The sequence below is a fragment of the Schistocerca americana genome, chromosome 9 (genome assembly GCF_021461395.2).
Source record: "Schistocerca americana isolate TAMUIC-IGC-003095 chromosome 9, iqSchAmer2.1, whole genome shotgun sequence".
NCBI classification, from domain to species: domain Eukaryota; kingdom Metazoa; phylum Arthropoda; class Insecta; order Orthoptera; family Acrididae; genus Schistocerca; species Schistocerca americana.
The window spans coordinates 179,671,861-179,696,664 of NC_060127.1; the positions used below are offsets into that span (position 1 = coordinate 179,671,861).

The 24,804-nt window shown below is 43.8% G+C and overlaps 1 protein-coding gene across 2 annotated transcripts; it reads right to left on the reverse strand.

Moving 5' to 3' along the window:
• Positions 1 to 1,950: 1,950 nt before the first annotated feature.
• On the reverse strand, positions 1,951 to 22,493 carry LOC124551278 (chorion protein S38-like). 2 transcript variants are annotated; one of them, XM_047126279.1, is made up of 2 exons: positions 22,337 to 22,493; positions 1,951 to 3,066 (listed from the first exon to the last, which is right to left on the reverse strand). In XM_047126279.1, exons 1-2 carry the CDS (start codon positions 22,451 to 22,453, stop codon positions 2,188 to 2,190), a joined length of 996 nt encoding a protein of 331 aa, XP_046982235.1. In that variant the 5' UTR covers positions 22,454 to 22,493; the 3' UTR covers positions 1,951 to 2,187. The 2 variants fall into 2 exon arrangements, with proteins under 2 accessions (XP_046982235.1, XP_046982236.1); XM_047126280.1 differs by lacking the exon at positions 22,337 to 22,493 and adding an exon at positions 11,999 to 12,134.
• Between the last annotated feature and the right edge of the window lie 2,311 nt (positions 22,494 to 24,804).

Genomic DNA, 24,804 nt, shown 5'->3' on the forward strand with positions numbered 1-24,804 from the left:
GAGTGACCACGACTACGAAAAGCTGCTTTTAACTATGTTATACATAACATAGTCATGTCGTCATTGTAAGATTTTAATTATAGGTGAAGCCGAAATGTCACCATCACTAATCTAGAATGTGTTGTGATGTAAAGATGGGTATACAGTTGGCGAAAGTAGTAATCAATTTAGATATAGAAGATTTCATGTGCATTCTTGATTTCGTCGGAATTCAATCCTTGTTGTTGTTGTTCACAAAACCACTTACCTTCCGTCTGAGATGCAACCATGACGGCTAACAAATTGTTATTTTTCCACTTTCTTGATAAATACAAATATCGGTCTTGTTCTGAAAATATGTCAGTACTTTGTTCACAGCTGAAAAAGATTTACCGATTTTGAGCTGTCTGAGTAAATTTATAACTTCTTCTATGACAATGTAGACTCGCGAAACGTCATTTGTATCTCCTTTTATTAACATCAGTGTGTCGTCAACGTATTTCCTCAATGGCATGGATTTTTATATGCACAGCGTCTTTCTTCGAAATAAATTCTATATACTCTCCAAATAAATAGCCATTTTGTCGTACATTCTCGTGGCCTTCTGACAGTTAATAAAGATTCCTCGTTATCGGCCACCTGCACCAAAAACTGCGGCTCGCTTCTAGCAGTTTCCTCCACCTCTACTGGAGGATTCTGCCGATATTCCATATGACCTTGTCCCATTGGTGTGGTACTCTTTCCCTGAGTCTTGCGCTGTACTGTCAGGTTTCTCTGTCTCTCGTCCCTATTTCAGGCCGTGATTACAGCCCACTGACATTTAACTGACGTGGCCTCTTTCAAGATATTACTAACTTCCAGAACAGATCCTATGTCAACCAGACCATTTACTTTCAGATTTTTTATTATTATTTTACTGTTGCTCGGTCCTCTTACTACTTCTTAGAGTTTTCCTGATCTTTTCTTTTGCGAATTCATTCAGTATTCAGGGCTGGGTGCCAAAGGGCAACACTGGTGGGACACACTCCTCTTAAGGCATTTTTCCCCGATTTATTTCCATTTTTCATCTGAAGCCCACAGAATCTTTATAAAAACGTTTGATGCGACGGAACACATCTTACACCATCCTTCATATTACTAAGCTAGCTGATATAAATGTACTCGCTGAAGTTTTCCATGTTGTTATTGTTGTGGTCTTCAGTCCTGAGACTGGTTTGATGCAGCTCTCCATGCTACTCTATCCTGTGCAAGCTTCTTCATCTCCCAGTACCTACTGGAACCTACATCCTTCTGAATCTGCTCAGTGTATTCATCTCTTGGTCTCTACGATTTTTACCCTCCACGCTGCCCTCCAATACTGAATTGGTGATCCCTCGATGCCTCAGAACATCTCCTACCAACCGGTCCCTTCTTCTAGTTAAGTTATGCCACAAACTTCTCTTCTCCCCAATCCTATTCAAGTTTTCCATAGGTATTCCGTTAGTGCAAATATTTAGTCCTCATTTCGTCTATGTCACTGTAGTTTTATTAGAATTTGTATTCAGGGTTAGATAGAGCAGCAATCAGTCGTGGAATTAAGTTGCTTTAATATGACATTTATAGTCACAACACAGATCAGATTTCGACCTGTGGTTGAACTGTGTAAGCATTCACTTGAGCACGAACAACTGCTACAATTCCGCACTGCATTGATAATGACCTGACACAGGTCGAAATCTGATCTGAGTTGTGATTATAAAAGTCATATTAAAGCAACTTAATTCCACGACTGATTGCTGCTCCATCTAACCCAATATAACCACAGTCGTTGCGTGCACCCACCCCATGGAGGGCAGCCTGATTTGTATTCAGGTCAATGACATTTGAAAGCGAAATCAAGAATCGAATACCGGAGTTCATCAATCTCATTAGCATACAGCACAATCTCGTCTGAGAATTTCAGGTTGTTAAATAAATTGTAAAAACGCGTAATTAATAAAAAGGTATATTTTTATTTATTGACATACAAGTACAAAAAACAGCACTAAGGACATTATGCACGAATGATACTATGTAATGAAAATATACATATCATGCAGAGATGTGGAGGTGGAGGCGCAAGACGTTAGTGATGATCGTGGATCAGCCGTGAACCCAGAAATGGGTGACTGACATGTTGATGGTGGCAATGAAAGTGAGATGTCGACGTGCACCACTTAACAGATTCGTTTAGTGGCCGTAGCCACCGTATCCGTAGCCACCGTATCCTCCGTAGCCGCCACCGTACCCGCCGCCGTATCCGCCGAGGCCGAAACCGCCACCGTAGCTGCCGAGACCGATCGGGTGAGCGTCGATGGCCTTCACTACTACCGGCACGGGTTTAGGGATGGGGACCGGGTGAGGGACGGGCACGGGGACAGGTTTGTGCACGGGCACGGGAATGGGCTTGTGCACGGGCACGGGGTACGGCCTGGAAACGGGCACTGGAACGGGGTGGGGCACGGGCACTGGAACCGGCCTCTCCACTGGAACAGGGTAGGGGCGATCCACGGGCACTGGAACGGGGCTAGGGACGGACACGGGGTAGGGGCGCTCCACCCGCACTGGGACTGGAACGGGATGTGGCACTGGAACATTTCTGGTGACTGGAACGGGAACAGGGTGCGGGACAGGCACAGGGATTTGCTTGGTGACAGTAATCGACTTGTGGATACTCTGTCCGATGCCGTACCCACCGTATCCTCCGTATCCGAGACCGAGCCCGTACCCACCGCTGAGGCCGTATCCGCCACCTAGGCCGTATCCTCCACCCAGACCGTACCCTCCGTATCCGCCCAACCCTCCGTATCCGCCGTATCCGCCCAACCCTCCGTATCCCCCGTATCCACCGTATCCTCCGGAGAGGCCTAGGCCTAGGCCGTATCCTTCGCTGAAGATGCCGCGCTTCTCCTGTTTTTTGGTGGACTCTGCTGAAGCGGTGGTGGCGTCGGCTGTGGCGTCGGCAGCGGGGGCGGCGGCGTCGTGCAGCGTCTCGACGCTCTCAGCCTGCTGCTGGGCGTCCTCTGCGTGAGCCAGGACCGCCAGCGCCAGCAGGGCGTACGCCACGACCTAGAGATGGAACATAAATTAGAGTCAGAAGGGATTCATCCCATATTAAATGTCATCACTGTCATTACATTCGGCTGTGGACTAGAATGTTGACAGATAATATCCAAAGAGGACATGTTACAAAACAACAGCACTCCAGAGTATAGAGGCTGCTGAGGACAGCCAACTTACATCTTTGGAAAACAGATATGCTCCAACAATTTATTGCAAAGACAAATCTGAACTTTGTGGGTAGACAACGTTAACAGACTGAGGATGATGGTTCAGATGGTGCAAATGGCTCTGAGCACTATGGGATTTAACATCTATGGTTATGTCCCCTAGAACTTAGAACTACTTAAACCTAACTAAGGACATCACACACATCCATGCTCGAGGTAGGATTCGTACCTGCGACCGTAGCGGTCACGCGGTTCCAGACTGAAGTGCCTAGAACCGCACGGCCACACCGGCTAGCACTGAGGATGATGGCATTGATATTGGTTTATTAACCAGCTGATTACTGTTGAGCCATATAACTCAACGCTTTCCTCACCTGCCTAGAGGACATTTGCCATCATTAAGTCATGTGCTTTGTATTCAGTACATTTCTACCTACGCCTGCTCGTTGGTTCCACCGAGTTAAGGAATGTCACTCCATCGCACACTAGGATGCATAAATCTAGTAGCGAGCTAAGAATGTAGGGAAATCAGTTTCTCTCCCTACATGACAAAATCCGGCAAACTTCTACTAGCCAAATGAAATCTTCTGGAGAATCGGCATGAGCCTGTTAGCTATCGCTTTCAATCGTCTGGCGGTCTGGTAATCAGGCTCCTCATTTCCAGTCCAGGAAGGCTTTTTTGCTAGGTAAAAATCCGGCTTTCCAACCTCGGGTTTCAAGTTTCTTTGTGCCATCTAATGCTAACTCAACCACTCAGGCGTGGGATGGGAAGAAATGCTGATACACTTCACAGGTAGACATGGTAAGACTCTCCAAGCTGCGACTGCAGCGCGGAGGTACAGTCGGTTCCACACACGGTACTGGACTAACCCTTACCTTTTTTCGCCGCATCAGGCTGACTCCAAACCAATAGAATTGTGATTGTCCAAGTGCATCGACCACTAAGCAGTTGGGTTTCGAAACATTTCATGCGTCCGGAAAATAGGGAATTTAGCTACAGGACCCACTTGCCTTAAATGTGGGTAAAAAGTAAAATAATGCCCACTAGAAAGAAGACGGATCCGGAAGTCCTGAAGCACATAATTAGTAATTTGTCGCTGGATATTAAGTGGAATGAAAAAGTAAAATCAGCTGCAGCGAGGACAAAGCGAGCACTTCTCTTTGCTATGGGTATTCTCTGAAGGTGTAGATCCCAGAAGAAATGGACGATTTAGAGTTACTGAAAGAATTCTGGGGGATTTTTCCAGAACTCAGGAACCGAGTACACAAGGAAGACCTTCCTGTGATCTATTCTAGTCGGACTACAAGAAGATCGAAGAAAATTAGTGCGTTGCTGCTAGATTTATATCCGTCTAATCTCACACAGGAATTCTTGAAGGAAGGTTTCTGCTTCAGGAAATTCAAATCTCCTGGGCACACTACCCGTATCCCTTGACGGTAAGTGAAAAGTGGCAATGCCTTCATATAACGGAAAACATGAAGGAGACATGAAGTAAATTATTAGTGATCTGCCTCTAGTCGTAGTCGTACCGGTTAAATAACTCAAGGTATGTGAATTGACATCAAGTGCGATAACCACATAAAATCAGTTATAATAAGGACGTCGATTTGGATCATTTCAGTGAAGGTGTAGCCCTTGGAACAAATCTTTGACTTTTGACAAATTGGAAGAATTCTCGATAACTGTTTTGAGGCTAAAGAAGGGGTCACATACAATAGTAAGAATACATTAAAAATTGAAGGCAAACCATAGAAAGATGTAAGTAGTGAGTAGTAGCAGAGATGTAATTAGCGACAAACTTAACATGAAAATTGGGGACCACGAAAGAAACGAAATTCTGTTTCGTTGGATGCAAAACAACGCATGACAGACGAAAGCAGACATAAAAATCGGACTAGTACGAGCAAAGAGGACAGTCCTGGTCAATACAATTTGAGGAGTAAATCTCTGAGAATGTACGTTTTGGGCACAGAATTGTATGGAAGTGAATCATGGACTGTGGCCAAACCGGAAAAGGGCAGAACTGAAGCGCCTGTGTCGTTGGGTTACAGAAATATGTTTCAAATTAAGCAGACTGGTAAGACAAGATATGAGGACTTTCTCCGCCGAATTGGTGAGGAGAGGAGCATGTGGAAAACATTAGCAACAATAGAAAAAACGACATCATGGAATAACTTTAATGGAAGTTGAGGGAACTGTAGAGTGTCAAATCTATAGGGAAAGAGATTGGAATACATCAAATTAATAACTGGCGACCTTGGTTGCATTTAGGTTGACACAAGAGAGGACTGTAGAAGAGCAGTCAGAAGACGGACCGATTAAAATAAATAAAAATTAAAATAGCTGGAGGACTACCGTCCCTGTCTTTTTTTGGGCGTAAAAAAGTTGATGGCGGTGGGGGAGGGGGGACAGGAGGGGTGTGGGAAAGTATACACTCAGCCAGGCACTGGACAGGGCCTTGTGACGTACATATGTATATAGGGCATTAGGGGCATAAGAGCAGTTATCTTTATTGGTGACTGAGAAAATGTACTGAACTGTTTTGCATCAGAATATACTTCATTTGAATAGTAATAATTATAGTTAATACGAATAGTATGTTTTTAAGTTGGTTAGTACCTCCAAGTACATGTGACAAGAGAAAGACATTGATTCTTATTTCGACCTGGGCAGCAAGTCAGGTGCTGAAGTGTGGATGTGTGGACGCAAAACGGTCTACATTGTCAAGAGTAGTTCTCTTGGTGGGGCAGTTATGACGATACAAAAAACACCTGGTAGTAAATTATGTGAGTTGTCTGCAGGAAGACTGCTAACTCAGAGAACACACTGACGTGAGTGTCAATGATCACAATATCTGCACTTGTACTCCTGACACCCTGTCTATGTAGATATACAACATGATTCTGTAATGATATTACAAACTTTCAGGGATTATATGAGGGGTAACTGTATCAAAAAAAAGCTCTAGTAAACATGGGATCTAAAATACATGCCTTAAGAGCTATTAGTACTTGACCATTAGAAGAGACGTGTTTCACAGTAGTGAAAATGAACAACTCCTAATAGCTCATAAGGTATGCACTGGAAACAGTGGAAGAGATTTGTTTCACAGTATCGAAGATGAAGATGTGCTCATAGCTGTTAAGGTATGCATTCTAAAGCCCATATTTACTGTACAATTTTTGATACCTTTATCCTTCTCCATCATCCCTGCAAGTTTCTAACATAATTACTTAATCACTTGTGCATCTCTCCCTCTTTACAAGCATTTATCTCGACTGGCGAGGTCTACTGTTATGGTTAACCAGATTTGGCGTGTTAATTTTAATGGGTGGCCGGATGATCTTCCCGTGGCAACCCCGTAACCCCCTAGTGTACTCCAACAGTGTGCGTGTAGTAAAATGCCGTGTGGCTAGGGCCTCCTGTCGGGTAGACTGTTCGCTGAACGCCACTTCGTCGACTTGCGTGTAGATGGGGATGAAATGATGATAAGGACACAACACAACACCCAGTCCCTGAGTGGAGAAATTCTCCAACCCAGCCAGGAATCGAACCCGGGCCGTTAGGTTTGGCATTCCGTCGCGCTGACCACTCAGCTACCAGGGACGGACGTGCATCTAGTGTAATACATGGAATAGCGCGAACGTGTTGCAAATCTCTGCGAGTCATGTAACTGAGGAAGAACGCGGGGATCAGCTCCGTATTCACCTAGCGGGATGTGGAAAACCACCTAAAAACCATGTCCAGGCTGTCCAGCACACCTGCCCTCGTCGTTAGTCCGCCGGGTGGATTCGATCCGTGGCTGGCGCACCTACCCGAGTCCAGGAAGCAGCGGGTTAGCACTCTCGGCTACCCTGGCGGGTAATTCTCTTAGGCAAATGAGACTGTAAAATACGTAAAGGAGAGATGCGCAGAGACGAAAGTACTAGATACAGAAGTACCGAGCGAGGTGGCGCAGTGGTTAGCACACTGGACTCGCATTCGGGAGGACGACGGTTCAATCCCGCGATCGGCCATCCTGATTTAGGTTTTCCGTGATTTCCCTAAATCGCTCCAGGCAAATTCCGGGATGGTTCCTCTGAAAGGGCACGGCCGACTTCCTTCCCCGTCCTTCCCTGATCCGACGAGATCGATGACCTCGCTGTCTGGTCTCTTCCCACAAACAACCCCCAACAGAAGTATCTAAAGTAGGACTCGATTGATAAAAATATAGCGTAGCACCTCAACCGAGTGAAAACTCTTTTGCACCTGCTGCAGCAGTGTTACAGTATCGTACTTTGATATACCTAAATATACTTTTCCCCGATGCTCCGCCGTGCACGTACAACAGTGGCAACAACTTTAGCCGCGATTGAGCTCCCGGTCACGTATCCGTTACGACCGGTTTTCCGCCGTGCGGAGAATCGGCTACCGCTATCTCATCTCCGAGTTTGTGTATGATCAGCCTTCGCTATTAGCTTCTGACAGTCCACAGCCAACTCAAATTTACGGCAAAGTCACCTTAATATCTTCTATTTAGCTCCGTAACTTGTGCGCAACGGATTACTACCTTAATTAAAAATACCTCACGGCTCTCATACTTTAAACAGCCTCAACGCTCTACAAGTCACCTTAATGGCCTCTATTTTGTTTAGTAACATGGGCCAATGAATTACTTGCTTAATTAAAAAATCTCACGGTTTTCATTTTTTGAAATACCCTAAACCGTCTAGAACCGACTCACACATAAATTGATGTCGGCAACTTGTTAGAGGTTAGCGGATAGTTCCACTTTTGTTTTAGACTACTGTCTTTTTGTTAGTTCTCGTCTCTTTACTACTCAATGTTCCATTTTATTTATTCATTTATATACTTCGATACATCACTGGAACCCTTCACATCATTTAGGTACTTTGGGGTGATTTCAAAAGCGTTTGGAGCTATTTTCTGAAAGCATTTGTTTGGAGACCAGCCTTATCTGGAAGTGAAACTTGGGCGATAATACAAGAGGAGATTGAATCACGGAATACCGTCCATCGTGGAATACCGTCTGTAGCCGACCAATTCCAAATACTCTCACTGTCGAACATGTGTAGTACATGACAATACCTTAAGCAACCATCTGATATACATCTACAAATTGGAGATACTATCGCGATTCTGAGTACGAAGAAACATAAATGTTGTTTCCCATAAGAATCGTATTCACCCTCAAACGATATTTCTGTTCGTCAATGCACAAAGAAAATAGTTTCTTTCTGACAAGAGGAGAATAGCTGTGAAAATTATAAAGTAAGTGACAGAAAAGTTTGTCGTAGAGAGATGCATCACCCCGTCTTTGGAGTCTTCGAAGTGAGCACTAGAGCCGCCCAGAGTGGCCGTGCGGTTCTAGGCGCTACAGTCTGCAGCTGAGCGACCGCTACGGTCGCAGGTTCGAATCCTGCCTCGGGCATGGATGTATGTGATGTCCTTAGGTTAGTTAGGTTTAATTAGTTCTAAGTTCTAGGCGACTGACGACCTCAGAAGTTAAGTCGCATTGTGCTCAGAGCCATTTGAATTTTGAACACTAGAACGACAAATGGTTCAAATGGCTCTGAGCACTATGCGACTTATCTTCTGAGGTCATCAGTCGCCTAGAACTAATTAAATCTAACTAACCGTAGCGGTCGCTCGGCTCCAGACTGTAGCGCCTAGAACCGCACGGCCACTCCGGCCGGCACTATAACGACAATATCAGTGCCTGGAAGCGATACATAACGATACAAGAAAAGAATGCTTATTGAACATGGGCTCTAAAATGCACACCTTAAGAGCTATGTGCTCTTGTACGTCTTCGCTATTGTGAAACACTTCTCTTTACTGAACAAGTGCCCATAGCTCTCACCGTATGCATTTAAGAGTCCATGTTTACTGGACACTTTTTTCTAGTTTTGGTCCATACCGCTACATACTGCTTACCTATCCTACAATCTTAGTAGCAACACAGCACTGTCAGACGTAACCGGACGATTTTTCGCTCATAAGGTTTCTGGACCGCTGTTCCTTACCTCAAATTACCTCCATTATCCCTGAAAATTTGTAACATCACGGAATCACTCTGTATATTTGAAATTTAGAAATGTAGATGCTGATTCCAGCTTTCGAGACGTCAGTTTCAAAGAAATCGCGACTTTGATACGTTTATAAAAGTTAAGTTCGTAAAAAATCTCAATTCTGGTTAGCCACCAATAGACAAACTTGCTGGCAACACGAGGAAAAAGAAATCGCGAGTTGAAGGTACAACGCTATCTGATGCCGTTGTCATCTGACAAGGGAAACGGCGGCGAGCGGAAAAATAGTTTCGAGATTTCACGACAAAATTGTGGCTCTAGATACGCCTGCTACATGTACATCACATCTTCTTGCTGTCTTCAAACTGCTATACTGGAATGATATTTCTGTCAGTGTGGTGAGGCAGAAAGCGATCATACTCCCCCCAATCAACTGGATATTTCCTTGGATCATTTTTTAGTCACTGCTGCTCCTTTTAATGATGTTTCAGCGGTCTTCGGTCGTTCTTACTGTAAGGGAAACCCTATATACAAAAGTGTTGTCACGGCATATTCTCTTTACCCCGGAACAGTCTTTACGCTGTCGGAACACACAGTAAAATTTCAGCCTGGCGAAGAACATATACCGTAAACTTCACTTTTTAAAATAGAATACGAAAAGTTGAGGGAATTGCGCTTGCATTATCCGTGTACAATGGGGACAGCAGTTTTTTAAATTTTAACGTTTCTGTATCGCTGTGTAGTTAATACAACATGAGAATAGACCTATGTTCCCCACGTAACTCATCGACAAAAATCACTATTAACTATTCATGAAAAGCACAATACATGTTTTAGACTAATCTATTTTTAACCGCTTTTCGGTTTGTAAGACCATCAACAGAGGCTGACTATTGTCGTCAAAGGATGCGTAATATTCGTGATCAATATTGAAAACGTATGTCCCATATTACGAATGAGTTGCGAACACGAAGTCAGTGTCATCTCTGACAGTGCAGTGGTTATGAAATTAAAAAGTTGAACAGTAAATAAATAGAAAGGGAACAAACCACTCAACAATAGTCAGTGAAAGTATTACCTTAGCCTTGCAAGCCGGAAGCGGATCAACAAAATAAATTACTACTGTGTAAGATACGCAGTATTGTTCTTTTCACTTATACGTAATTATGAAGTTGTTCTACCAAGAAGCGACGGAAGAATCAGTTAACATGAATCACAGACGTTAGCTCTTGACTGGAGATACTAGTGGCTGTTACGCAACTGCAGGTTGAAATTTCATTCACGAAAGCATCTGCTACGGCATAAAAAGATAACGCAATGTGCAAGTGATACCGAGTTCCAACGAATTTACTCGTAAACAAGAAAGGCAGAATGTGTCACTGACATTGCTAGTAGCCTATTGGAATCAGCAACAACCGCCAAAATCTATCCCATACCGGTCCCGACTGATTTATGGAGGAAAGATGGCTTGAATCTAGTGGCTCGAAAGGCAGATGTCATAAGGAGATTCATTGTTAAGCGTCCTACAGAAATATAACTTGTCTGTGAACGGGCTCTCTTACATAATGCTCACTCGGCTAATCCTTGGTAATTTGCATGAACGAAGAACATAAAGAAGATTCAAAGAAGAAATGACCCGTGCGTCATGGGTTTATTTACAGCGAGAGCGTCGTTGGAATGGTGAAACGATATGCAGTGACTCTGGACTAGAACAAAGGTGTTGTACGTCACAACAGGACTTCGTAGCTCAGTCTTAAATACCGAGTCCGCGCTTCCAACAGGATCCCATTTACACGCCAGTAATGATCATGACTGTGAAACAAAATAAATTCATGCTGAATGCAGTGTATACCGACAGTCGTTCTATCTATCCATACTCTGTGAGGATGCTACGAATGGTCTCGTATTTCACGTCAACAATTCAAAATTGAAAATGATAACACAACAATGCACATCGTTCTGTAAACGTTACAAATGATAGCAACACAGCAAGGGACATTGTTCTAGAAACGAATCTTATTTGCTAATTCTTGTGTGTGTGTGTGTGTGTGTGTGTGTGTGTATGGTTTGAGGTTTTCGGGCGCTAAACAGCATGGTCATCAGCGCCCAAATGCATAGAAACAGGAACACATGCGGTGAAGGGACGAAGACGGACAGCGAACAAGGAGAACGGGTAAAGGACACAGACCTTATTCTTGTTGTTTTGGTTTGAGTTATCATTTCGAAAATATTTCGTGTTATATTACTGCGTATAAGTACTGTGGTGAGAAAAAAGTCTGTTACGTAACATGTATTAAAATTGCCAACTTATGGAAATCAAATGTAGAAAGTCATCTGAAACATACTGGCGTTTGTTTCAAAGCATCTGATCGGTTATGAAAAAATTCTGCATTTGTGAACCATGGACGTTTCATTAACCACACAGCTCTAAATTCTCTGATTGTTAAACACAGGCATTCGCCGATGTCTAACATTCGACGATATTTTAAGTGCATCTTTCGATCGGAAGACTATCGTGACCAAGAATGTGAAGAAACATAAAATAATGTTTATTTACAAATGAACCTTATTCACTCAGCGGTATTCGTGTTCGTCAACATAGAGGGAAAATAACTTCCTACTCACTGTTGAACGAAACAAAGAGACTTAAACAGCTACGCCCACATAGATAACCCAAGTTCATGATGTCACATTTAATACAGGATCAATAGCTTTATACCAGTTCTGAAACTGGGACTCACCGCCATGTAGTATGCAACAGCGAAGATGACACAGTACATCGTGAATATTGATTCACTTGACCGCGTCTTTCGAAGAGAGAACTTTTATTTCATCAATAACACGAACTTTGAGTGTATCACAGTTCACCGCTTGCATGCTGTCGTTCGTTTAGCCCATAACTGACTGGAGAAATAACAAAACAATTTTGTGCCCAGAGTAACGTCTGCTGTGAAAAGTGCCACAGAGATTATGTGCGCAGAGCTTGATATCCACCAGAGATATCGTATCAGAAGATAGCGATAATCTCCAGCTCTGACATCATTTCTCGTCATTTACTATCTGTTTCAGAGTTTTGCAATTCGATTCGGTATTAAAACCGGTTACGTTACAGATCTGATGAATGATACCTCATCACAGATGGATCTTATCGAAAACGAGATGTACCGTTCACGGAATGTAGGCCTATAATGTTTCGGTATCTGAGAAATAGCGAATAGCCTTTCGCAAACGGCGATTTATCTAAAGTGCTAAGCGCACATAAGTGTTGTCGTTGAAAGACCTGGGAAGTTGTTGAACAAGCCATTAGTCTGTTCACATTGTTTTCTTGTCACCGTCACTTCAAAGGCCGTGTCAGCCATTAAGGATATCGCTACTGTATTTTCCGTGCTCCATATCTAGCTCTAAATGCACACTGTAAACACCTGTGAAGTGGATGGCAGAGGGTACTTCCCATTGTACCAAATATTAGGGCTTTTCCCGTATGGTGAATGGAAAGAATGTTTAAACGCCTCTGTGCGCAGTCTAATAGAGTACATTGTCTTTGCGATGCCTACGGTGAAGCCGACCTCGGGGAAGATCAGTTTGGATTCCGTAGAAATATTGGAACACGTGAGGCAATACTGATCTTACGACTTATCTCATAAGAAAGATTAAGAGAAAGGCGAACCTTCGTTTCTAGCATTTGTAGATTTAGAGAAAGCTTTTGACAATGTTGACTGGAATACTCTCTTTCAAATTCTAAAGGTGGCAGGGGTAAAATACAGGGAGCGAAAGGCTATTTACAATTAGTACAGAAACCAGATGGCAGTTATAAGAGTCGAGGGACATGAAAGGGAAGCAGTGGTTGGGAAGGAGTGAGACAAGGTTGTAATCTCTCCCCGATGTTATTCAATCTGTATATTGAGCAAGCAGTGAAGGAAACCAAAGAAAAATTCAGAGTAGGTATTAAAATCCATGGAGAAGGCATAAAAACTTTGAGGTTCGCCGATGACTTCGTAATTCTGTCAGAGACAGCAAAGGACTTGGAAGAGTAGTTGAACGGGATGGATAGTGTCTTGAAGGGAGGATATAAGATGAACATCAAGAAAAGCAAAAAGAGGATAATGGAAAGTAGTCGAATTAAATCGAGTGATGCTGAGGGAATTAGATTAGGAAATGAGATACTTAAGTAGTAAAGGAGTTTTGCTATTTGGGGAGCAAAATAACTGATGATGGTCGAAGTAGAGAGGATATAAAATGTAGACTGGCAATGGCAAGGAAAGCGTTTCTGAAGAAGAGAAATTTGTTAACATCGAGTATAGATTTAAGTGTCAGGAAGTCATTTCTGAAAGTATTTGTATGGAAGTGAAACATGGATGATAAATAGTTTGGACAAGAAGATAATAGAAGCTTTCGAAATGTGGTGCTACAAAAGAAAGCTGAAGATCAGATGGGTAGATTACATAACTAATGAGGAAGTATTGAATAGGATTGGGGAGAAGAGAAGTTTGTGGCACAACGTGACCAGAAGAAGGGATCGGTTGGTAGGACATGTTCTGAGGCATCAAGGGATCACCAATTTAGTATTTGAGGGCAGCGTGGAGGGTAAAAATCGTAGAGGGAGACCAAGAGATGAATACACTAAGCAGATTCAGAAGGATGTAGGTTGCAGTAGGTACTGGGAGATGAAGCAGCTTGCACAGGATAGAGTAGCATGGAGAGCTGCATCAAACCAGTCTCAGGACTGGAGACCACAACAACAACAACAAGGATTGAATTCCCACGAAATCTCATAAGAAAGATTAAGAGAAAGGCGAACCTTCGTTTCTAGCATTTGTAGATTTAGAGAAAGCTTTTGACAATGTTGACTGGAATACTCTCTTTCAAATTCTAAAGGTGGCAGGGGTAAAATACAGGGAGCGAAAGGCCATTTACAATTAGTACAGAAACCAGATGGCAGTTATAAGAGTCGAGGGGCATGAAATGGAAGCAGTGGTTGGGAAGGGAGTGAGACAGGGTTGTATCCTATCCTCGATGTTATTCAATCTGTATATTGAGCAAGCAGTAAAGGAAACAAAAGAAAAATTCGGAGTAGGTATTAAAATCCGTGGAGAAGAAATAAAAACTTTGAGGTTCGCCGATGACATTGTAATTCTATCAGAGACAACAAAGGACTTGAAAGAGCAGTTGAACGGAATGGACAGTGTCTTGAAAGGAGGATATATGATGAACATCAACAAAAGCAAGACAAGGATAATGGAATGTAGTCGAATTAAGGCGGGTGATGCTGAGGGAATTAGATTAGGAAATGAGACACTTAAAGTAGTAAAGGAGTATTGCTATTTGGGGAGCAAAATAACTGATGATGGTCGAAGTAGAGAGGATATAAAATATAGACTGGCAATGGCGAGGAAAGCGTAACTGAAGAAGAGAAATTTGTTAACATCGAGTATAGATTTTAGTGTCAGGAAGTCGTTTCTGAAAGTATTTGTATGGAGTGTAGCCATGTATGGAAGTGAAACATGGACGATAAATAGTTTGGACAAGAAGAGAAGAGAAGCTTTCGAAATGTGGTGCTACAGAAGAATGCTGAAGATTAGATGGGTAGATCACATAACTAATGATGAAGTATTGAATAGAATTGGGGAGAAGAGGAGTTTGTGGCACAACTTGACAAAAAGAAGGGACCGGTTAGTAGGACATGTTCTGAGGCATGTAAGGGATCACAAATTTAGCATTGGAGGGCAGCGTGGAGGGTAAAAATCGTAGAGGGAGACCAAGAGATGAGTACACTGAGCAGATTCAGAAGGATGTAGGCTGCAGTAAGAACTGGGAGATGAAGAAGCTTGCACAGGATAGAGTAGCATGGAGAGCTGCATCAAACCAGTCTCAGGACTGAAGACCACAACAACAACGACAACGGTGAATAACACGTACGAGGATGCAGAACATCTCTACACTCTCGAGTCACGTTATCGTGTCACACCTGTCAAAATCCTGAAATCCGGACAGCTGCGAGACGTGCAGGAAGAGACTCAACGAATTCTGGAAGGTACCGACAGAGATGTGAAAGATGGTTCAAATGGCTCTAAGCACTACGGAACGTAACAGCTGAGCTCATCAGTCCCCTAGACTTAGAACTACTTAGACCTAACTAACCTAAGGACATCACACACATCCATGCCCGAGGCAGGCTTCGAACCTGCGACCGTAGCAGCAGCGCTGTTCCGGACTGAAGCGCCTAGAACCGCTCGACCACAGCGGCCGGCTGTGAGATGTGAAACCATGCCGACTCCAGTTTCGTGGCCAACAGTGCTAGGTTTCTCTGTTGAGGATACATGGCACGAACAGTCTTTTCTAAGTGACCCCACAGATTCTCGATTGGGTTTAAATCTGGGGAGTATGGTGCCCATGGGAGTATGGCAAACTCATCCTGGTCCTCTTCGAACTACGTACGTACAGTGCTAGCTGTGTTAGCATCGTTCTGCTGGTAGATGGCATAGTGCCGAGGAAAAACAAACTGCATGTTGATGTGGACCCAGTCCCCAAGGATAGATGCACACTTGCGTAAATACACTGTGCCTTCAAGAATGAGAAGATCACCCATAGAATGCCACGAAAACATTCCTTAGACCACTACGCCCTTTCCGACGATTATTTCAGGTTGTTTGCTTTCAGACGTTGCACGCCGATAGAGCATGAAACGTGATTCATCTGCCAACGCCACTCAGTGGCTGTACTGGCGTGCAAATACTAGACTTCGTCTGCGGTGATCAGTAGTCAGCATGGGTGCATGAACCAGACAGCTGGCGCGAAGGGCCATACGCTACAAGCTTCGTTGAACGGTCATTGACACGACTGATTGAAGCCCATCGGTTCGTTTGGGCGGTCTGTTGCTCAACAATCTATTCTCCCGTACACCTCTCCGCAGTCGTAGTTCACACTTGTCATCTATGGGTCGTGGAACACCACACTTGCATCGGCGCCGGTTTTGGATAGCGCTTTAACTACGAAGGCACGCGAACAGTTTACAAACACAGTCGTTTCGGAAATGCTTCCACCATTGACTCAAAATGTAAGTAGGCTGTTTAGGTTTTTATATTGGTAACGCCACCTAGCGCTCTGTATGAAAATCGCTGGCTGTGCTGTGTGCAGTCTGTGGCTGGTTGCCATTGTTGTAATATTCGCTATTGTAGTGTTGGGCAGTTGGATTTGAACAGCGCGTAGCGTTGCGCAGTTGGAGGTGAGCCGCCAGCAGTGGTGGATGTGGGGAGACAGATGGCGGAGTTTTGAGAGCGTATGATGTGGACGTTTGTCCATCAGAGACAGTAAATTTGTACGACTGGATGTCATGAACTGATATATATATATATATATATATATATATATATATATATATATATATATATATATAATGATTTTTCAACACTATTAAGGTAAATACATTGTTTGTTCTGTTTGTTCTCTATCAAAATCTTTCGTTTGCTAACTATGCCTATCAGTAGTTAATGACTTCAGTAGTTAGGATCTTTTATTTTGCTGGCAGTATTGGCGCTCGCTGTATTGCAGTAGTTCCAGTAAGTAAGATTTTTGTAAGTGATTCATGAAAGGTACAGGTTATTGTTAGTCAGGACCATTCTGTTGTAGGGATTATTGAAAGTCAGATTGCGTTGTGCTAAAAATATTGTGTGTCAGTTTATTGATGACCTGAATAAGTAAAGAGAGAAATGTCTGCGCACGTTCAGTTTTGCTCAGCTGTTTGAAAAGCAAATAACGTAAGGGGTTTATCAGCACAATCATTTATAAATTTTTCTAAGGGGAGGTTTCAAAAATGAGAGCATGCCCATTTGGGCGTCATACAAACTGCTCCATTTCCGCATTACAACTGTTCACCGCATCCCACAGACACGCTTTTTATAACCTCCACTGCTAGTGGTGAGACTAATGTGACTGGACAGTGTAGATTCCGCACTTAATTCCCATTCCTTATAATTCGTAAACATACTTTCAAGGAATAGTTGGCGTTCAGCTTTCTCAGCACCTTCTATTTACTATGGGTCTCAGACACTTTACCAATATTTTATGACACATCGCTCTAGTTTTCTGTCAACAATCTCTTTTCCACATTGTCTGCATTTCTCTTCTTTTGCTACCAATGAATTGAGCTCTGACACATGCTTTATCTATCACACACAGCCTATGTGGTCATTCCATTATAAATCACCACAATTTGTATTAGTAGACCGACACCAGTCGATGCACACTGATATTATGACTCCGCCACTGTGCTGGGGCTTTGATGCCCCAGTTCCAGATTAAACAAGTGACAGTCTATCATATACTAGTAGGCTATGAGACACTGTAATTTTCCTATGAATGAGATTTCTTTAAAAAAAAAAACACCTATACCAGGTCTGGTAGCACGTGTAGAACGAACATAAGTTATATATGTGGTGTCTGTTCTTTCGGGCGGCCAGATGAACACCAATCTCGAACTCTTACGGGAATCAGAGTAGTACCGCCAGTAATCAGGATAACGGGCAAGAGGCAACTACATCAGTAATGTGCGGACAAGATGAGAATTTGAGTAATGGGAGGCGTGATAGGGTAGTCCGTGCAGTTGCAATGACCACTGTGTCCGGATGCCTAGTAAGCAGCAGATCCAGGATCGTACCCCGATCCAGTACAAATTTTCAACTTTCCCACTAATCTGTAAATGTCGTGTGACTAGGGCCGCCCGTCGGGTAGACCGTTCACCGTGTGCAGGTCTTTCGATTTGACGCCACTTCGGCGACTTGTGCGTCGATGGGGATGAAATGATCATGATCAGGATAACACTACACCCAGTCCCTGAGCGGAGAAAATCTCCTACCCAGCCAGGAATCGAACCTGGGTCCTTCGGATTGACATTCTGTCACGCTGACCCACTGATTTAAATGAATGCCTACTGGTACTTAATGCATGACTTGTTTGTGTTACACTGACGAAAGAGACCGAGCGCACACAGAATGGTCACCCGTTTTTTTTTTTTTTTTTTTTACTTCACAGGAATGAGTGCGATACTCTTCGTCCAAAGAGGCCTCGGATGACCAAACGGTACCGACCGGCCGTCGTGTGATCCTCAGTCGATAGGCGTCACTGGATGCAGATATGTAGGGGCACGTGGTCAGCACGCCGCTCTGCCGTCCATTGTCAGTTTTCGTGACCGGAGTCGCTACGCCTCACTCAAGTAGTTCCTCAATTAGCCTCAGGAAGGCTGAGTGCAGCCCGCTTCCACCAGCGCTCGGCAGACTCGCACGGTCACCCATTCAAGTGCTAGCCCAGCTCGACAGCGCTTCAGTGATCTGTCGGGAACCGGTGTTACTACTGTGCCAATGCTGTTAGCCTAAAGAGTGTACTGACTACTCTGAAAAGTCAAAGTCATGAAGAATAATGCCGAAAATCTCACAAAAATCTATTTAGGGCATCTTTTGAATACATAATGGGAGTGGCAGTGATCAATGTCTTATAAATATTTACTATTAAAAACAGTCTTGATCACGGTTTATTTATCAAGGTGACCGGTTTCGACCACTACTGTGGCATCTTCAGACCACTGAGTAGGAACCTTTTTCTGTTGGAGAATCACTACTCTAACAGAAAGAGGTTCCTACTCAATGGTCTGAAGACGACCACAGTAGTGGTCGAAACCGGTCACGTTGATAAATAAACCGTGATCAAGACTGTTTTTAATAGTAAATACTTAGGGCATAGATTTTCATGGCGGAGTCTACAAATGTTCATCATTCTTCGCACAAAAAACGGAGAAAGAAACTAATAACAGACCGCAGTAGGCTTCCTCCCATCATCCACCTGCGAACGTAACGGAAGGAATCCTAAACGCTGAACGTACGCTACAGTAGAAAGTCTTCCACGCATTTTTTTCCGCCTCCATAGGTGAGTGGTCAGCGCGGCTGGCTACCATGCTGAGGACCCGGGCTCTATTCCCGGTACTTCCCGGGATTTTCCGGTGGTGAGAGGACAGGAATGGGGTGTACTCAGCCTCGTGATGCTAATTGAGGAGCTACTTGAACGAGCAGGTCACGAAAAATGACAACGTCCAGGAGAGCGGTATGCAGATCCCAAGCTCCTCCGCACCGCATCCAATGACGCCATTGGCACAGGATGACACGGCGGTCGGTCGGTTCCGATAAGCCCGTAATGGCTCGTGGGCGGCGTTTCCAAGCGTTTTATAGTGATTTGGAGACAGGCGCAGATATAGACGCGCACGTATTTTGCACTGGACTCAGTTTCAAGGCTAGTTTGGTCACAATGTTTCAGTACGTAAACTGTTCGTCTTCACATGAATAATTTTCATGCAGCCTGTCCCTACAACCAGACAGCCCTCCCTTTCAATCTTTCGCAATGTTAACATACGAAATACGCCACTGTACGACCACATCAATAAGCTGACCTTCGCTACAGAAGTGTGGCTAAAATGTCAAAATCTTGCTATTACATCTACATCTACACACACTTCGAAAGCCGTTGTACGGTGCATGGCATAGGGCTACCACGTACCACTACCAGTTACTTCCTTTTCTGTTCCAATAGCAAGCAGACCGAGGGGAAATCGGCTGTCTAAAAGCCTCAATACGAACCTTAATTTCTCGCATCTTATCTTCGTGGTCTTTACATGAAACGTACGTTGACGCCAGTAAAACCGTTCTGCAGCTGGCTCAAATGCCGGTTCCCTAATTTTCCGCAATAGTGCCTCGTGGAAACAATGTCGTGCTTCCTCTAGAGAACCCTGTTTCATTAAACGAAGCATCTGCGTAATGCATGCGTGCTGATTAAAGCTACTGATAACACATCTAGCAGCCCGCCTCTGAATTGCTTCCGTATCTTCCTTTAATCCGACCTGGTGGGTGTGGTGTCACCGGCAGACACCACACTTGCTAGGTGGTAGCCTTTAAATCGGCCGCGGTCCGCTAGTATACGTCGGACCCGCGTGTCGCCACTGTCAGTGATTGCAGACCGAGGGCCGCCACACGGCAGGTCTAGAGAGACTTCCTAGCACTCGCCCCAGTTGTACAGCCGACTTTGCTAGCGAAGCTACACTGACAAATACGCTCTCATTTGCCGAGACGATAGTTAGCATAGCCTTCAGCTACGTCATTTGCTACGACCTAGCAAGGCGCCATGACCAGTTTATATTGAGATTATATAATGTATCAACAAGAGCGATGTTCTCCAATTATGGATTAAAGTTAAGTATTACATCAACTCCGTACTTTATTTATTAGACTCAACTCCTTTAATCTGTTCCAGACCTCACGCCAGTCTGCGTGAGCTTAAACGTGTGCTATTCGGCTACAAGTGATAGTGGATTGGCTGTCGGGTCAGTCCACTACAGTGGGAATCCCAAACACTCGGACAGTACTGAAAAATGGGTCGCAGTTTCTTTATATAAGCCGTCTCTTTTACAGAGGAGCAACACGTTACCAAAATTTTCCCAGTGAAGCGAATCGAGCAATTCGTCTGTTCTACAACGACCCTGACCCGCTCATTCCATTTCATATCGCTTTGTAATGTTACTCCTACAAATTTAATCGATGTGACTGTGTCAAATCTAAAAGTCCAACGTTCAATTGTGACTCTTCCCGTGGATTTCTTTCCTGTCACTTATGGATTTTAGAGGGCGCTGATAACTTCGCCGTTGAGCAACCCCTCCCCCCCCCCCTCTCAAAAAAAAAAAAAAGGAGGAGAATCTATCACCTCTGTGAGTCATTTTTACACATTAAATCCACGAACTTGATGAAGTTTCGGGGGCCACGTTGAACTGTAGTTACTCCTATATATGGGAGAACTATGTAAGCCGTTTTAATTCTTGAATAAATAAGGAAATAAAAAAGAAACTAGGGCCATGGATAACAAAGGCACTGTAGCTCTAATATCAGTATTAATGCTGAAGACATATTTATCCCTTTAGGTACGAATATATCAGCAAGACTTAATAAAAATCAAGATAAAATGCGACTTAACAAAAGCAAGCCACGTTCGCAGAATTCTTCGAACTAGAAAAAGCGTTCTATAGTATAAACTGGCGAAATATTTTCGAATTTTTTTTCTCAGAAAAATAGGTGTACACTACAGGCTACGATGAGTGGACGAGGCAGCCTAATGAACACACACTAAGGACTATCAGTAAACCACAGAAAGACGATAGTAGCGACTGAAATTGAGGACCACAAAGTACAGGAAATTAAGGAGTTCTGATACCTGATAACACATGATGGATGACCAAGGAGGGTATTAAAAGAAGACTAGCACAGGAGAAGGCAATCTTCCTGTCCAAAAGAAGTGTACCGGTGTCAAACATTGGTCTTAATTTAAGGAAGAAATTGCTGAGAATATACGTCTCGAGCATAGCGTCCTTTGAAGCGAATCGTGGACTGTGGGTGGGTGGGGGGGGGGGGGGGGCGGTGTAACCAGAGAAGAAGTAAATTGAAACGTCTGAGATGTGCTACGGAAGGACTGATAAGATAAGCAATGAGGAATGTCTCCATGAGACATTGATTGTCTCATTCATTCGGCAGAGAATGCTAGATGCTAGAATTTTGACATGAAGTATGTACGACCGATCATTTTTTTGAAATTAAATGAAATTTACTCAGTCTCTCAAATTTCAAATAATGAAACAGTGATCAATGAAAATATTCATTAGCTGTGACATTATGAACCAGTGAGTGAAATATTTTTTTGTTAATAATGACACTTCAAGACACTTCCAACTAGTAAATGAGGCCCATCATTAAATTTTGGTTGGTTTCCCAAAATCGCATAATTCGAAAGCTGAAATCTTTGTATTAAAAAAGACTCGATCTGTTTGTTCTTTTATCCATCCCCCAAACAGAGACTGTGTTCCCTCTGTAGGACCTCGAAGTCGACGTCACGTTAAACCTCAATGTTCCTTCCTTACGCCTCTAGGTACAAAGTAAATTAATAGTAATAGTCGTATAAAAATCCTTCAATTGGGAGTTCCAGATAATACGATTTCTAGTCGGAAATGAAGTTTTCCTAAAAGGGAAACCTGCGATGTTTTCTCAGGCACGACTTACCTTGATCCCCATGCTTTCTGGCTTGACACGAAGTGCTCGGAAGCGCTGGAGAACTTGAGGTGCTGTTCCACACAGCTCCAGGCCGTATATATACTGCGACCACCCCGTGGTAGTCATAATTACCCCCTCCACCACTACCACCGGGGCAGACACACACGACCAGCGACTCGCGACAGGCGTCTAGGGGCGGGCAGGTTTCGTGTGACCGGACGGAAGAGAAGAGAAAGAGAGAGGGAGAGAGGGTTTGCTCAGCGCAGGGAAACAGGACAGAGAGGCACTCTAACTGGTGGGCACCCCGCGCCTCTCCCCTCCCGGCACGCCCGTGTTAAGCAGCTACGGTGTACTGTGACCACCTTTCATGTCGAGGTGTCCGCGAAACCGGCGCGAAGAAAGTTACCGGGCGCACCGCTTTGCTGAAACTGGTTCGACCCGCGGGGCGTGTCGCCTACACCGGAAGACCGAGCGTCTGCAGTCGGGCGTCCGCTCCAGGAAGCGGGCGACGTCGGCTCGGCCCATATCGCATTTCGGCCGGGAGTCGACAGAAATGGACGGCTGTCCTCTGGCGACTATCGACTTCCAAATACCAGGTGATCAAAAAGTCAGTATAAATTTGAAAACTTAGTAAACCACGGAATAATATAGAAAGGGAGGTAAAAATTGACACACATGCTTGGAATGACATGGGGTTATATTAGAACCAAAAAAAAAAAAAACACACACCATATTGATAGACGCGTGAAAGATCTCTTGCGCGCGTCGTTTGGTGATGATCGTGTGCTCAACCGCCACTTTCGTCATGCTTGGTCTCCCAGGTCCCCAGACCTCAGTCCGTGCGATTATTGGCTTTGCTGGATGAAGTGGCCGTGCGGTCAAAGGCGCTGCAGTCTGGAACCGCAAGACCGCTACGGTCGCAGGTTCGAATCCTGCCTCGGGCATCGATGTTTGTGATGTCCTTAGGTTAGTTAGGTTTAACTAGTTCTAAGTTCTAGGGGACTAATGACCTCAGCAGTTGAGTCCCATAGTGCTCAGAGCCATTTGAACCATTATTGGCTTTGGCGTTACCTGAATTCGCAAGTGTATCGTGATCGACCGACAGCTCTGGGGATGCTGAAAGACAACATCCGACGCCAATGCCTCACCATAACAACGGACATGCTTTACAGTGCTGTTCACAGGATTATTCCTCGACTACAGCTATTGTTGAGGAATGATGGTGGACATATTGTGCATTTCCTATAAAGAACGTCATCTTTGCTTGGTCTTACTTTGTTATGCTAATTATTGTTATTCTGATGAGATGAAGCCCCATCTGTCGGACATTTTTTGAACTTTCGTATTTTTTTGGTTCTAATAAAACCCCATGTCATTCCAAGCATTTGTGTCAATTTGTACCTCTCTATCTACATTATTCCGTGATTTATTCAGTTTTCCATTTTATACTGACTTTTTGATCACCCGGTACACTTTCCATCACCATGTGTGTCTGGCAAAAAAAAAAACGCACTTACCTGGTGGTTATAATTAAAGAACAGTTACACACAGAGGTCCATTGTGTGCTCACAGAGGTCCAGTGTGTGCCTTGGTAGATATTCGAAGGTGTTATTGTGGAACCGATTCACACTGGAAAAAAATTAGTTCCACTTAGGGCACCAAGTGAAAATACGGTTCTGTGAATGCAAGAAAGACATATACAAATCTTTCTACATGTAATGAGTTAGCAGCGGAACGTGGGCGGAAAAGTTCAAACAACTGAAAGTAGATAAAGTCGATTTTATTGTTACCCACTGCTTACGAGGGTAAGTCAATTATTATCCGCAAAGTAGTTGTAAAATTTTATTGTAATCAAATAGGAAAGTAGCACTGAGAGACCTGAGTTTAAACAAGGCCTCGGGAGTAGACAACATTCCATTAGAGCCAGTCCTGACAAAACTCGACCATCTGGTGAGCAAGATGTATGAGACAGGCGAAATACCCTCAGACTTTAAGAAGAATATAATAATTCCAATCGCATAGAAAGCAGGTGTTGACAGATGTGAAAATTACCGAACTATCAGTTTAGTAAGTCACAGCTGCAAAATACTAACGCAAATTCTTTACAGACGAATGGAAAAACTGGTAGAAGCCGACGTCGGGGAAGATCAGTTTGGATTCCGTAGACATATTGGAACACGTGAGGCAATACTGACCTTAAGACTTATGTTAGAAGAGAGATTAAGGAAAGGCAAACCTACGTTTCTAGCATTTGTAGACTTAGAGAAAGCTTTTGACAATGTTGACTGGAATACTTTCTTTCAAACTCTGAAGGTGGCGGGGGTAAAATACAGGGAGCGAAAGGCTATTTACAATTTGTACAGAATCCAGATTGCAGTTATAACAGTCGAGGGACACGGAAGGGAAGCACTGGTTGAGAATGGAGTGAGACAGGGTTGTATTCTATCCCCGATGTTATTCAATCTGTATATTGAGCA

Excerpts from the sequence above, each read along its gene's own strand:
- LOC124551278 (XM_047126279.1), bottom strand. The coding sequence starts at position 22,453 with ATGACTACCACGGGGTGGTCGCAGTATATATACGGCCTGGAGCTGTGT. Across the intron at positions 3,067-22,336 it reads CAGAAAGCATGGGGATCAAG|GTCGTGGCGTACGCCCTGCT; the intron begins GTAAGTCGTGCC and ends TTCCATCTCTAG.